Source organism: Salarias fasciatus, chromosome 18 (genome assembly GCF_902148845.1).
Source record: "Salarias fasciatus chromosome 18, fSalaFa1.1, whole genome shotgun sequence".
In the NCBI taxonomy this organism is placed as follows: domain Eukaryota; kingdom Metazoa; phylum Chordata; class Actinopteri; order Blenniiformes; family Blenniidae; genus Salarias; species Salarias fasciatus.
Window position 1 is genome coordinate 16,719,444 of NC_043762.1, and position 14,870 is coordinate 16,734,313.

The following is a 14,870-nucleotide window of genomic DNA, read 5'->3' on the forward strand; positions in this document are numbered from 1 at the left end:
TACCTGCAATTTCACATTTAATTTTTTTTAGATTTATATCTCATATGTAATCTGGTTTTATATTGCTTTATAGGCTGTAGAAAGTAGAATGAAATATATTTATATGTATATAATTTACTAAAGTAAGTGTCATGTAATGTTTATTGAAGTGACTTAAAAAGACTTTTTTATCCTACAATGTTTAATTTTCATTGATTTCTTCTCCATGCAGGTTGGCCCTCATCAGTATTATACTCTGAAGTTCAAACTGATCGGTGAGCTGTGCTGATCCCACAGGTAAATTTCATTTTTCTGTGACTTTTTCTTTCCGATATAATACAGAGATAAAGCTCCAAAGCTTTAAACAAAGATGTAAATAATAGGAAATAAAAATGAAAGTTTCAAATGAAAAAAAGTTTCATAGAATTAAATAAAAATATCACATCTGGGATAGACGGAGTTAAGAAATAGGAATTGATTGAGTCTTTTGTGTGTGCGCCAGTGTAACCATGGGGGACGCAGAGATGTCTGTGTTTGGGAATGCCGCCCAGTACCTGAGGAAGTCAGAGAAGGAGCGTATGGAGGCCTCCACTCGGCCCTTCGACATCAAGAAGGAATGCTTCGTCCCGGATCCGGTGGAAGAGTTCGTGAAGGCCACAATCACCAGTCGAGAAGGAGACAAGGTCACTGTGGACACACAGCATGGGAAGGTAGGAGGCAAAATCCATCAGAAATATGATTTATACTGCTACAGTCCCATGTATTGATTCACTGCGCTGAATACCTTACTCTAAACTGGACCATGATCTTTCAGGCTGTCTTGAATATATTCAGTCTTTATCTTTGATATAGTTATCTTGATTGCATTATAAAACCACTTACAACATTTGTAGATTTTTATAAATAAAACGGGTATTGCTATTACAAAATCCAATCAAATCACTAAATAAAACATTTTATGTGAAGTTGCATTTCAATATATGAGAGTATCCGGTAGAAAATGTTAATCTGCATGTGAATCAAGTATAATATAAATTTTGTTTTGTTGTAACCATCAGAGCCTGTGCGGCGGTACAATTAAAGCGTGTCAAAAAACTATTACAGCGAGCGGGTGGGTGATGATACGAGACAGTGCTGCCATCTGGCAGTAACAGTGACATGTTGATGTTGTTTATTGCATGTTGACAACACGACTCTGGTACAAGCAGGAAACAGGCCCAGAACGAAGGGCGTTATATGGTTTAAACACTCTAATTCCCCTTCTTCCAGACTCTGACCTTCAAGGACAGTCAGATCTTGCAACAAAATCCTCCAAAGTTTGACAAGATTGAAGACATGGCGATGCTGACCTTCCTCCATGAACCAGCCGTGCTGTTTAACCTCAAAGAGCGTTACGCAGCATGGATGATCTACGTGAGTATGCTTTCAGAGACCGATGAACAACTAAAAGCATGATTAAATAAACTGCATTTTTAGAAAATATTTCTCTGCAAGCATTGCATTGAGTGAACTCAGAGGAAAGTCTGTAGTGTTGCCATCAATATAATGCTCCTGTTTGTGTTCTCAGACCTACTCTGGGCTGTTCTGTGTGACTGTCAACCCCTACAAGTGGCTGCCAGTCTACGACCAAGCGGTGGTTGTAGCTTATAGAGGAAAGAAGAGGAGTGAAGCTCCTCCTCACATCTTCTCCATCTCTGACAACGCCTACCAGTACATGCTGGCAGGTAAAGATGCACGCAATTAACATTGTTTCCAATCAACTATGCTAAATATTAAGCAACAGAAGTGTATCTTTCTTATATGTGTTTTTTTGCAGACCGTGAAAATCAGTCAATTCTGATCACGTATGTATATCTTATACTTGAAAAGCATCTGCCATCAAATGACGGTTGTGAATGAGGTCTGATCAGATACTGTTTCAGAGTCACGACTGACATTTGAACTTTTTAATTTCAGCGGAGAATCTGGTGCAGGAAAGACTGTCAATACAAAGCGTGTCATTCAGTATTTTGCAAGTATTGCAGCTGGAGGCATAAAGAAAGACCCCAACGCCAAGGACAAGGTAAAATCAGAAATGCAAAATAATACTTTTTTTTAATGACACATTAAATGGAGAATCACAAAGCCAGCAAATAACTGCTCAAATTGCCTTTTCATCAAATGCAAGCTTGATATAGAATGGGATTTCTCAGATTACAAAGTTAGGAGGGTCTTCAAACTTGTGAAGGTGCTTGATTCCACTAGAGGGTGCTGGATGCTGGATGCTGGTTTGTCTGTAACAGGGTACCCTGGAGGATCAAATCATCCAGGCCAACCCTGCGCTGGAGGCTTTTGGGAATGCCAAGACCATCAGGAATGACAACTCATCCCGTTTTGTGAGTGTCTAGTATTTGTGCGACCCTACATTGCAAATGTGTCATTTTCATTTCTCTATTTGAGTCATTAGCAGGAACAAGAATTAAAAAGTCTTTGAAAATCTAAAAAAAATACTTTGTTTCAGGGTAAATTCATCCGAATTCATTTTGACACCAGGGGGAAATTAGCTTCTGCTGATATTGAAACATGTGAGAATGAACCTTTTCATATGTACATTTTCAGTTTTTTGTTACATATTACAACATCAATGAAAAGCGTGATCTCTCTAATTGATTTTCTGTTCAGACCTTCTGGAGAAGTCTCGTGTGATCTTCCAGCTCAAGGCTGAGAGAGATTATCACATTTTCTACCAGATCTTGTCAAATAAGAAACCCGAACTTCTGGGTGAGTGAAAATACAGTGGAATGGGAGCAAAAATACAGAACTGCCATTGTCCAAGATTCGGCACTGGAGTCTGGCCACCTGTCTGAGTTTGTCATGTTCTCTGTCTGCTTTTGTTTATTCTGCAGAGATGCTGCTGATCACCAATAATCCCTACGACTACGCCTTCATCTCACAGGGGGAAACACAAGTGGCGTCCATAGATGATGCAGATGAACTGATGGCAACAGATGTCAGGCCATTCATCTTTTCTTGTTTGACACTGTTTGCATTAGTAACTGCATTAAGAGCACTCTTAGGGCAGCTATCAATCATGTACATCTAACTTTGGAAAAAAGATACAATCTGCAGAGATGCCAGAAAGTCTGTTTCTATGCCTTTCCACAGAGCGCCTTTGATGTTTTAGGCTTCACTCAAGAGGAAAAGAACTCTGTGTACAAGCTGACTGGTGCCATCATGCATCATGGCAACATGAAATTCAAGATGAGGCCTCGAGAGGAGCAGGCCGAGGCCGATGGCACTGAAGGTGAGGCGTGCCGTTTGTGTGTAACATGTGTGTAACTGACAACTTGAAACTCAATGAGTTTATTCACTGTCATTCCTCAGATGCTGATAAAGTGGCATATCTGATGGGCCTGAACTCTGCTGACCTGATCAAAGGTCTCTGTCACCCAAGAGTCAAAGTAGGAAACGAGTGGGTCACCAAGGGACAAAATGTCGCCCAGGTACAGTTGATGGGAATTCCATGATGGCAAATAGAAATTAATAGAAAATTAAAATACATTAACAGATAAAACTAATTCTGTCACTTTTCTCAAGGTGAACTATGCTGTTGGAGCTCTATCCAAAGCTGTTTATGAGAAGATGTTTCTGTGGATGGTAGTAAGAATCAACCAGTCACTGGAAACCAGGCAGCCACGACAATACTTCATCGGTGTGCTGGACATTGCTGGATTTGAGATCTTTGATGTAAGTAATCTTATGAAATTGAAGTAAACCAGGCCGATTTCCACAAAGATGGGCCAAAAAAAAAAAAAAACCCATCACTAATACATGTTCATCGTTGCAGTTCAACACCTTTGAGCAGCTCTGCATCAACTTCACCAATGAAAAACTGCAACAGTTTTTCAACCATCACATGTTTGTGCTGGAGCAAGAGGAGTACAAGAAGGAGGGGATTGAATGGACTTTCATTGATTTTGGTATGGATCTGCAGGCCTGCATCGACCTGATTGAAAAGGTGAGATGATGAAATGCTCACAACAATAATGTCACATTATTTTTCTTTTCTCAATAAACAAAACAAAAAAAACTCTAATTTCTTTCCTCATAGCCCATGGGCATCATGTCCATCCTTGAAGAGGAGTGCATGTTCCCCAAAGCATCCGACACCACCTTCAAAGCGAAGCTCTATGACAACCACCTGGGAAAATCCAGCAACTTCCAGAAGCCCAGAATCGTCAAAGGAAAACCAGAGGCTCATTTCGCCCTGGTTCACTACGCTGGAACTGTTGATTATAACATCAACAACTGGCTGGTGAAGAACAAGGACCCTCTGAATGAGACCGTTGTTGGACTCTACCAGAAGTCGAATCTGAAACTACTCGCAACATTGTTTGCAAATTATGCTGGAGCGGATTCAGGTACACTCGCATGAATATTTATTCCCAAGAATTCCTGCATGTACATATTTCCAGACAGTGATAAAATTGAACTTTTTTACTCTGAACAGCAATGGGTGAAGGTGGTGAAGGTAAAAAAGAGAAGAAAAAGAAGGGATCATCATTTCAGACTGTGTCTGCTCTCCATAGGGTATTGTACATGCAGGTCTTTTTTTTGCATATTTGATATTTTGCACATGGACGGGAGTTAATAATTTGTCTTTTTTTCAATTTTGAAGGAGAATCTGAACAAGCTGATGACCAACCTGAGGTCCACTCACCCTCACTTTGTGCGCTGCATCATCCCCAACGAGACCAAGACTCCTGGGGCCATGGAGAACCCTCTGGTCATGCACCAGCTGCGCTGTAACGGCGTGCTGGAAGGCATCAGGATCTGCAGAAAGGGATTCCCCAACAGGATCCTCTACGGAGATTTCAAGCAGAGGTATCATATCAAGATAATTTTTGAATCAAAAGTATTTAAGGTACCGTTCTTAAACTTTTTTTTTTTACTTTTTTCCAGATATCGCATCCTGAATCCTGCTGCCATCCCTGAAGGCCAGTTTATTGACAGCAAGAAGGGAGCTGAGAAACTTCTTGGGTCTTTGGATATTGATCACAATCAATACAGATTTGGACATACCAAGGTAGAGTATTCCCTTTAATTTCTCTAAAATGAACAACAATGAACAAGTCTGACAGACTGTTCAAAGGGATAACACATTCATTTTTATTCTTAGGTTTTCTTCAAGGCTGGACTGCTGGGTCTGCTTGAGGAAATGAGAGATGAGCGTCTCTCCAAAATTATCACTGGAATTCAAGCCAGGTCTCGGGGTCTTCTGTCCCGTATTGAGTATCAGAAGATGGTGGAGCGCAGGTATCTTTCTTTTGTGCTAGGCAGAGCAATTCAACTTTCTGAAGACGTACTTCTTTATTCAGATCTTACTGTTCACCAAATCTCTTGTATCATTTAAAAATCCACTAGGGATGCTTTACTGGTAATCCAATGGAACATCCGTTCCTTCATGGGAGTCAAAAATTGGCCCTGGATGAAGCTGTTCTTCAAGATCAAGCCTCTGCTGAGATCTGCTGAGGCAGAAAAGGAGATGGCCAACATGAAGGAAGAATTCCTGAAGTTGAAGGAGGCTTATGCAAAGTCTGAAGCCCGTAGAAAGGAGCTTGAGGAGAAAATGGTCTCGCTTCTCCAAGAGAAGAACGACTTGCAGCTTCAAGTCCAAGCAGTAAGAATTCTACTTTAGGTATATTTTCACTTGAATTTTTTATAAAGGAATATTCTAATTCAAATAAAATGTCTGGCAGGAGCAAGATAATCTCTGTGATGCAGAGGAGAGATGTGAGGGGTTGATCAAAAATAAGATTCAACTCGAAGCAAAAGCCAAAGAGCTCACAGAAAGATTGGAGGATGAGGAAGAAATCAATGCTGAACTTACAGCGAAGAAGAGAAAACTGGAGGACGAGTGCTCTGAGTTAAAGAAAGACATCGATGACTTGGAGCTGACTCTGGCTAAAGTGGAGAAAGAGAAACATGCCACTGAAAACAAGGTAGTGCAACTGCTTGACCAGAGACACGAGTCAATTTCCACATTTTTACAAGAAAATGCTTTCTAAACTTGATGAAATTTACAGGTGAAGAACCTGGTTGAGGAGATGGCAGCTCTGGATGAAATCATCGCCAAGCTGACCAAAGAAAAGAAAGCCTTGCAGGAAGCTCATCAGCAAACACTGGACGACCTGCAGAGTGAAGAAGACAAAGTCAACACTCTGACCAAGGCCAAGACCAAGCTGGAACAGCAAGTCGATGATGTAGGACATTTTTTTTTTACAGTTAAAGTTAAATCGTTAGATAATGTAGTCAGTATTATTATTATTCACACATGCTGTTTTCAAATGTATTTGCTTTAAGCTTGAAGGATCTCTTGAACAAGAGAAGAAAATTCGAATGGATCTTGAAAGAGCCAAGAGAAAGTTGGAGGGAGACTTAAAGTTGACCCAGGAGTCTGTGATGGATCTAGAAAATGACAAACAGCAGCTGGAAGAGCGTCTGAAGAAGTACACATTTATCAACAACAGCAAAAGTCAATATAATTATGAAATGCATTTGTTAGTACTGACATTGACATAACAAACCTGCAGGAAAGACTTCGAGATCAGTCAGCTGAACAGCAAGATTGAAGATGAACAGGCCATCATCCTTCAGCTCCAGAAGAAGCTGAAAGAGCTGCAGGTGATGAAGTGCAATATCTCGTTCAAATTATCGCCAACTATTCACTCATTCACACAAGCTACTGTGACTTTAGGCCCGCGTTGAGGAGCTGGAGGAAGAGCTGGAAGCAGAGCGAGCTGCTCGAGCCAAGGTGGAGAAGCAGAGGGCAGATCTGGCCAGAGAGCTGGAGGAGATCAGCGAGAGGCTGGAGGAGGCCGGAGGAGCAACATCCGCTCAGATTGAGATGAACAAGAAGAGGGAGGCTGAGTTTCAGAAGCTCCGCAGAGACCTTGAAGAGGCCACTCTGCAGCATGAAGCCACGGCCGCCACCCTCAGGAAGAAACAAGCCGACAGCGTCGCTGACCTGGGAGAGCAGATCGATAACCTGCAGAGAGTCAAGCAGAAACTGGAGAAGGAGAAGAGCGAGCTCCGGCTGGAACTGGACGACGTGGTCTCCAGTATGGAACAAGTAGCTAAGTCCAAGGTATTTCAACAATTCTGCAAGATGTCTAAATGATGAGTTTAATGCTGACATAATGCATCATGTTCTTGCAAACAATGTGTATTTGTTTTCAAGACCATTTTGGAGAAGACCTGCAGAACTTTGGAGGATCAAAACAATGAATACAGGAACAAGTGTGATGAGTACCAAAGATCCATTAATGACTTCACTACGAGCAAAGCTAAACTTCAGGCTGAGAATGGTTAGTGTTGTGCTTTCTTGTTATTGACTAGGTTATCTACATAGAAAAGCAATTCACAACTTCACTCCCATCTTCTCAGATGAGCTTGCCCGACAGATGGAGGAGAAAGAATCTCTGATATCACAGCTGACCAGAGGGAAGAATTCCTACAACCAACAACTTGAGGATCTAAAAAGACAACTCGAAGAGGAAATAAAAGTACAAAAACATATGTCAACATGTCAATTCATAAACAAATAAATGCCAAAAACAGTTACATGTTCAAGTAAATAATCATTATATTCATCTAGGCAAAGAACGCCCTGGCCCATGCAGTGCAGTCTGCTCGCCACGACTGTGACCTCCTCAGGGAGCAGTATGAGGAGGAGCAGGAGGCCAAAGCTGAGCTGCAGCGTGGCATGTCCAAAGCCAACTCAGAGGTGGCTCAGTGGAGAACCAAGTATGAGACTGATGCCATCCAGAGGACCGAGGAACTGGAAGAGGCCAAGTGAGTCCATTGCATAAAAGAGAATATATCAGAATGTGATGTATACTGAAGAGTTGAATAGTACAACTGTTTCAACACCAGAAATAAGTCAAGCACAACTAAATTTATTTACTTTTTATATCCAGAAAGAAGCTGGCTCAGCGCCTGCAGGATGCTGAGGAGGCTGTGGAAGCAGTGAATGCTAAATGCTCCTCTCTGGAGAAGACCAAACACAGACTGCAGAATGAGATTGAAGATCTCATGGTGGATGTAGAGAGGTCTAATGCTGCTGCTGCTGCTCTGGACAAGAAGCAAAGAAACTTTGACAAAGTATTGTTCCTCCCTCAAATGCTCCAAACACCACCGATGTTTCAATCTATCAATCACCATTAATTGAGCTGCAACATAATATTGTAAACTAGAACCGAAGACTCAACAAATGCGACATTTTTCTCAATAACAGGTCCTTTCTGAGTGGAAGCAAAAGTATGAGGAATGCCAGTGTGAGCTGGAGAGCTCTCAGAAGGAGGCGAGATCTTTGAGTACTGAACTCTTCAAACTGAAAAACTCCTATGAGGAATCCCTCGAACATCTTGAGACACTGAAAAGAGAGAACAAGAATCTTCAGGGTGACAAATCCTAGAAGGCAACAAAGGAAACACATACAGTACAAGTGTAAACTTCTGTTTAACTGTGACTCATTTCATTCACAGAGGAAATTTCTGACCTCACTGAGCAACTTGGTGAAGGAGGTAAAACCATTCACGAGTTGGAGAAGGTCCGTAAGCAACTGGATCAAGAAAAGGGTGAGGTTCAGTCGGCCCTTGAAGAAGCTGAGGTATAGTAAAAACCTTCAATTTAATGTGCATATCTTTTACATGAAACTAGTAAACATCACAGTTGATATTTGACCGACTAACTCCTCATATCTGCCTTAGGCTTCTCTTGAGCACGAAGAGGGCAAGATCCTCAGAGCTCAGCTTGAGTTTAACCAGATTAAGGCTGATATTGAGCGGAAATTATCTGAAAAAGATGAAGAGATGGAGCAGAGCAAGAGGAATATGCAGAGGACAATTGACACTCTGCAGAGCTCTTTGGAAGCTGAGACTCGCAGCAGAAATGAGGCTCTCCGTCTGAAAAAGAAAATGGAGGGAGACCTCAATGAGATGGAGATCCAGCTGAGCCAGGCCAACAGGCAGGCGGCCGAGGCCCAGAAACAACTGAAGGCTGTCCATGCACATCTCAAGGTAATAAATGGCAAAATGCAAAAATATTTTGCATTTTAGGATCCTGACAAGTTGATCTTACTTGGGGAACTTAAATCTTTTCCAGGATGCCCAACTCCAGCTCGACGACTCTCTGCGAGCCAATGAGGACTTAAGGGAAAACACTGCCATAGTGGAAAGACGCAGCAACCTGCTTCAGACCGAAGTGGAAGAACTGAGGGCTGCTCTGGAGCAAACGGAGAGAAGTCGCAAACTTGCTGAGCAAGAGCTTCTGGATGTCAGTGAGAGGGTGCAGCTCCTGCACTCACAGGTAAAACCAGCTCTCATACTGCGGGCTACCAAAAACTGTTTAATTTAATTTAATTTGCCTGTATTTTGCCACATAAACTTCCATATCCTCAACACAGAACACCAGTCTAATCAACCATAAGAAGAAGCTGGAGGCGGACACAGTCCAGCTCCAGTCAGAAGTGGAGGATGCAGTGCAGGAATCCAGGAATGCAGAGGAGAAGGCCAAAAAGGCCATCACTGATGCTGCCATGATGGCAGAGGAGCTGAAGAAAGAGCAGGACACCAGCGCTCACCTGGAGCGCATGAAGAAGAACATGGAGCAAACCATCAAGGACCTGCAGCACCGTCTGGATGAAGCTGAACAGATCGCCATGAAGGGAGGCAAGAAGCAGGTGCAGAAGCTGGAGGCCCGGGTGAGTACACAATTCATTTGTGTGATTTTAATCTTTTATGATAAGCAGTTATGTAGAGCAAGGTCAGTGGAAAGTTGCCTTCTGTCCGATCAGGTGAGAGAGTTGGAAAATGAAGTGGAAATGGAGCAAAAGAAAAGCAGTGAAGCTGTGAAGGGTGTCCGGAAATATGAGCGCCGCATCAAGGAGCTTACCTACCAGGTGTGTGATTTAACTCAGGTTTAACTGTTCTAAGTTTGTTGGAATAAATCTATAAAGAAAAGCAACTTTACTTCCTTTTTCACAGACTGAGGAGGATCGCAAGAACATGGCTCGACTCCAAGATCTGGTAGATAAGCTGCAGCTGAAAGTCAAAGCCTACAAGAGATCTGCTGAGGAGGCTGTAAGTTTGGCGAACTATTTTCTTCTTGTCGACCCATCCTCTATGAACTAGAATCCATTTTCGTAATTCACTTCCAACAGGAAGAACAGGCTAATGTCCATCTTGGCAAGTTGCGCAAGCTGCAGCACGAGCTGGACGAGGCCGATGAGAGAGCTGACATCGCCGAGTCTCAGGTCAACAAGCTGCGTGCCAAGACACGGGATGTTGGCTCCAAGGTATAAAGCATGCGCTCTGCAGTCGGAGCACGGCATCTGCCCTTGACACACGCTGCCCTCCCTCGCTGGTTATCACTTAAATGCTGCTCTGCTATTTATCTATTAGCATAATTATATTTTATGTTGATTGCAGTGCTTCAGTGCTAATAGCATTGTCTTCTTCTTTTTCTTTTCAAATTCCCTGGCTGCAACAGAAAGGCTTTGATGAGGAGTGAAGCTCGGGAATCCACTGAGAGCCTTTTTGTGTGCTGTGTGATTGTAGATCCCCTCAACTGTCACAATTCACAACCTGTAGAGATAATAAAATTTCATCAAGCTGTTGCAAATTTGTTGTCTTATTTTTTGTAATGGAGTCATGGGCAATTTCACTTAAAATATTTAGTTTTCAGTAACGATACCCTGATTGAATTCGATTCTTGTAGCATGCACTCAAGAATGTGCTGCACTAAATATCAGAAATCTAACGAGGTGACCACTAAAATAGAAGGAGATAAAACAAATCCGCTGTTCTTAATATAGAGTTCAAGAAAGCCAGAGAGCCTGGGCCTTAAAGTCAACAATAAACCAATGCTGATCATAATACCACACATAATCACTTGCAGCTGGTCAGTGAATCCCTATTTAAGCTGGTGTGTTTCTCCAAAATGCTGGCGGAGAATTTCAGGGAAACTAAGAAGCAAATAGCTCCTCATACTAAAACGACTCCAACAAGAATAGAAACAAGTAGATTTTGTCGCTATGCTGGTGCACAAACTACCACGTGTCCAAATGATTATTTATAGGCATTGAAAATCAAAGTTGAATCCTAAATCCTAACACACAGACCTGGAGTTGTAGTTTTCTTCAAAAAAAAAATGTGAAGTGACTACTGACTTATGCCCTGATCCACAAATTATTTGTGAGTGAAGGAATTTCAAAGGGAAACAATGTGCAAATATCAACAAATATGGTCTCAAATCCTAATTGCTTGGCTTTGGCTTGTTTACAGACATGAATGAAACTTGAACGCTCATAACTTTCACTAACACTGCTCACCTGACTGTCCAGAGCCCCGTCCAGGTCCTTGTGGGACGTCTGGGGTATTTATGCTTCTGCCGGACAGTCAATGAGGATTTGAGGGAGGAGGCAGGCAAAGGGAGGCGTAAGCCTCCACTTGTGTGAAACTCTGGGGGCCTTCTGTCTCTTCTCTTATTACTTGTCATGTCTTGAACTCCAGAGCAGAGAAGCAGGTAATGAGCTAATGAAAGCACATTGACACCTCTGCCTAAAGAGGTGGACCACATACAGCAGAATGTGTGTGAAGGATTATCAGTACGATTAGCAGGATATCTGAGCTCCTGTGAATAAGATCAGGCACCAAGGAAGGACAAGTCTTCTGCCTCTTTTATTGGACTTCCTTCAAGACTATATACAGCCTGAAAAGTGATTGCTTTTGCTCTTTAAGTTGTAAAAGATTGCGAAGTACTTTTACCAAAAGCTCTCCTCAGCTAAAAAACTAGATATTTATCATTATGAAAATTTGAAAAAGTGAATTCAAACCTGTTAATAGAGTCAAAGACCAGATACATTCTGTTGATAATTTATTTTACCTTAGTCTCCAGTTAAATTGAAAGAAAGCCATATATTTTTGTTTTCTTGCATCCAGAACTCCACAAAAAGTTAAACAAAAGGTTTGTTCCTGGAGGGTGGGCACTGTGGCAACAGCAACTGCATAATTTTACAGAAAAACCTCCATTAATACCTGCCTTAAACCTTTAGCTGTGATAAGAAACTCAATGGTAATTTGCTTCCTTGAGCACAATAAAGTTAATGTACAATGTTAGCAACTATTATGATGACAAGCTTTCTTTATGCAGAACACTGACTCATTTTAATAGAAAATAATGGAGAAAAGGACAAACTATAATGAACATTTTTGTAAAATAGCAACTCGTAAACAAAAAAACAGGAATAAACTTAATGAAATGAGTCCACTTATAGCATCTTGGTCACTCCTCCTCTAAACAACGCTTGGTGTTGATTTTCTTTTGTCCTCTGGGGTTGAAGGCCGTGCAGGGCCATGTGACTAAAACTGCATTTCAACACCGTTTCACAGTTTGCTATTAATTAAGGAGACGTGGTCACAATTTGTGTTTGTTTTGACATATACAGAGTGTTTAAATCATATATCCTTTGATGAGTTTAACCTCGAAGGTCGCCATTATCTTCGCTTGCTCTTTAGTGGGCACATGGAATCTCTCACTTCCATTTGCCACCCTGACGCCAGCTGTCAGTAACAGAGTCAGGGAAGTTATCAGAATGGAAATAATCTCAGCACTTGTCAGCGGCTGTTGACCCTCCTTTTATCTCCTAACCTCTGGAGGGGCTTTGATTGCTGGTGACGGGGACTGGCAATGCATTGTAGTTCCTAAATGTAATTACAGTGTGGGATGGAGAAGTCATAAATCATTACAGGTCACTGGATTCAGTCATTAAAAACAAATAAAATTCAGAAGCCTCGATAAAGACCATCTAGAGGTGAGTGTTTGCTGGAAATACTCTCACTCGTCACTTCCTAAATTGAACAGCCTAATGGAATCCACTATAACAGCTATTCTCTAAATTTAGCCTTTATCAGCAAAAGCCAATCCAAGTTTGTTTGTTTTTTTTTGGGTGGTGCATCAGTCAGTACACTTCAAACAGATTACTGACAAACTGAGAAACAACAAAAAAAAAAAGAGTGTTATAGAAAACAACAAATGTGTGGCAATTGAGAAAAGCATTTTGAAATGAGGTGCTTATAATGAAATAAATCAAAAAAGAAAATCCATCAGTGAAACCTGACAGCAAATGACATAAATGAAGTTAATTGTGTAAAATGGAATCAGTAAAGACTATGTACGTTGATCTAAAAAAAAAAACAAAAAAACAAAAAAACCCCCTGTACATTCTAGCATTGAACCCTGACCTCTCTTTTCACTGGATAGCAATAGTATTCAAAAATGTCCCTCATAAACTGGCCGGCGCGTGTATATTTCCAAGACTTGTAGCGCAATATAATCTGAGGGAGTTGATTTCAGAGATCTCAAAGTTACCGTTGGAAGTAAATCCTGCTATAAAACAGACTCCGCTTAGCTAAGACTCCACGCAGGAGTACGAATTTAAACACTGCAAACTGATTGGCTGCGACAGTCAGTAAGAGGATATTTATGTGAGCAAGAAGTCAGCGTGATGCCATCATCCGCTGCAGTTGATCCGAGAAGCAGGCAGGAGCAGGATCCTGAAAACCCTCCGTGGCTGTTCTCCTCAATCAGTGCCGGGTCCTCGGCAGGAATTTCACACAGTTATCTTTGTACTCAAAGACACAATGCCGTGTCAACAGGACCATAACCGAGAGGCCCGCTTTCACTCGCGGCTCCCTGATAATGGGAGAAGGCTTCTGCGGCGACCTTGGCCTCACATTGGAGCGTGTTGCGCTGGCACAGCCCTCCATTGTGTGTCATCATTACTGCCTTCCAGTGAATCTCAGGCATGTCACCTGTGGCAGACCTCTGTCTGTGCTGCCTCGCACTTGTCGCCTGGTTAATCTCGCAGACTAATGTTCTATTTTTAGACCGACCCACTCAGAATGTGATAGCTTTTTTTTTTTTTTCCTTACCAACCGAGTCCACTGTGAGATAACTAAATGTAACATGTTAGCGATGCCTTCCTCTGCCTCCACATAAGCCCTGTGAGTAACTGAGACTCCAACATGAGATGCTTCTCAAAAATATCTCTGGAGATATTTTGTGTATCTTTCTTTTGTGCTTAGACAACAATACCAGCTGCTAACAATTAGCTTTTTTTTTTGTGCTGTTAACGTGACAACATTCTTGATACAAGACAATATATTTATATAAAAAAAAGCCCTTCAGATTTTAAATAAAAAAATAATCTACACATCACATCCATTTTTATTTGGTAACTCTTGTTTACAGTCAGATTTGCTTTTTTGCAGTTGGATTTTGTAGGTTTATTTGTACATAACACCATCAAGTAAAAAGTTTGTCTTGAACTAGTAGACGTGGAATTTGTTCTTTGATTTACAATTTAACATTAGAGCACATAACTGGAATACGATGTTATCATCACTAATATAGTACGTGAAATTTAAAATTGAAGAGGCTTTGACACCTTGAGGGTGACCACGTAGTCATACTTGCAGCAGCTACTGAAATCAGACCTTATTTAAATATATTTAAACGTTTTTTAATGAGTATTGGTCTTAAGTGAGGATGCTCTAGTTGAGCACTGCGTGTATTGTTCCAGTGACAAAAGCAGACTTAAGGGATGATGGGAGAGAAATTCCTTGCTGCATCTATTTAAAGACTGAGTTGTGGTCCCCTGGCTGCTTGAGGATACCTATGATTAATCACTGCTCCAAATGGAGCTCCAAATATGGGCTCGCCTGGAGACCCCATCACTGATAAGACTACGACCCGCTGATTTCTATATTGCCCACCGCAACTCATTAACCCCCTCCCTCTATGTACACCCCCCCTCCAACCCAACTCAGACACAATAACATTCCTCGGCC

The 14,870-nt window shown here is 41.6% G+C and overlaps 1 protein-coding gene across 1 annotated transcript; it reads left to right on the forward strand.

Moving 5' to 3' along the window:
- Window positions 1-211: 211 nt before the first annotated feature.
- Window positions 212-10,640, forward strand: LOC115404843 (myosin-7-like). Its single transcript, XM_030114178.1, has 38 exons — window positions 212-276; window positions 482-689; window positions 1,249-1,392; window positions 1,547-1,703; window positions 1,796-1,823; window positions 1,936-2,041; window positions 2,262-2,354; window positions 2,480-2,543; window positions 2,641-2,739; window positions 2,865-2,968; window positions 3,124-3,262; window positions 3,343-3,461; window positions 3,556-3,705; window positions 3,806-3,976; window positions 4,070-4,379; window positions 4,469-4,548; window positions 4,637-4,842; window positions 4,921-5,044; window positions 5,138-5,274; window positions 5,383-5,638; window positions 5,718-5,960; window positions 6,045-6,221; window positions 6,322-6,467; window positions 6,552-6,642; window positions 6,716-7,105; window positions 7,199-7,325; window positions 7,405-7,523; window positions 7,616-7,812; window positions 7,938-8,121; window positions 8,255-8,420; window positions 8,505-8,629; window positions 8,730-9,038; window positions 9,124-9,327; window positions 9,425-9,721; window positions 9,815-9,919; window positions 10,005-10,100; window positions 10,181-10,315; window positions 10,510-10,640. The coding sequence occupies exons 2-38, from the start codon at window positions 489-491 to the stop codon at window positions 10,528-10,530; spliced, it is 5,820 nt and encodes a 1,939-aa protein (XP_029970038.1). The 5' UTR covers window positions 212-276; window positions 482-488; the 3' UTR covers window positions 10,531-10,640.
- The last annotated feature ends 4,230 nt before the right edge of the window (window positions 10,641-14,870 follow it).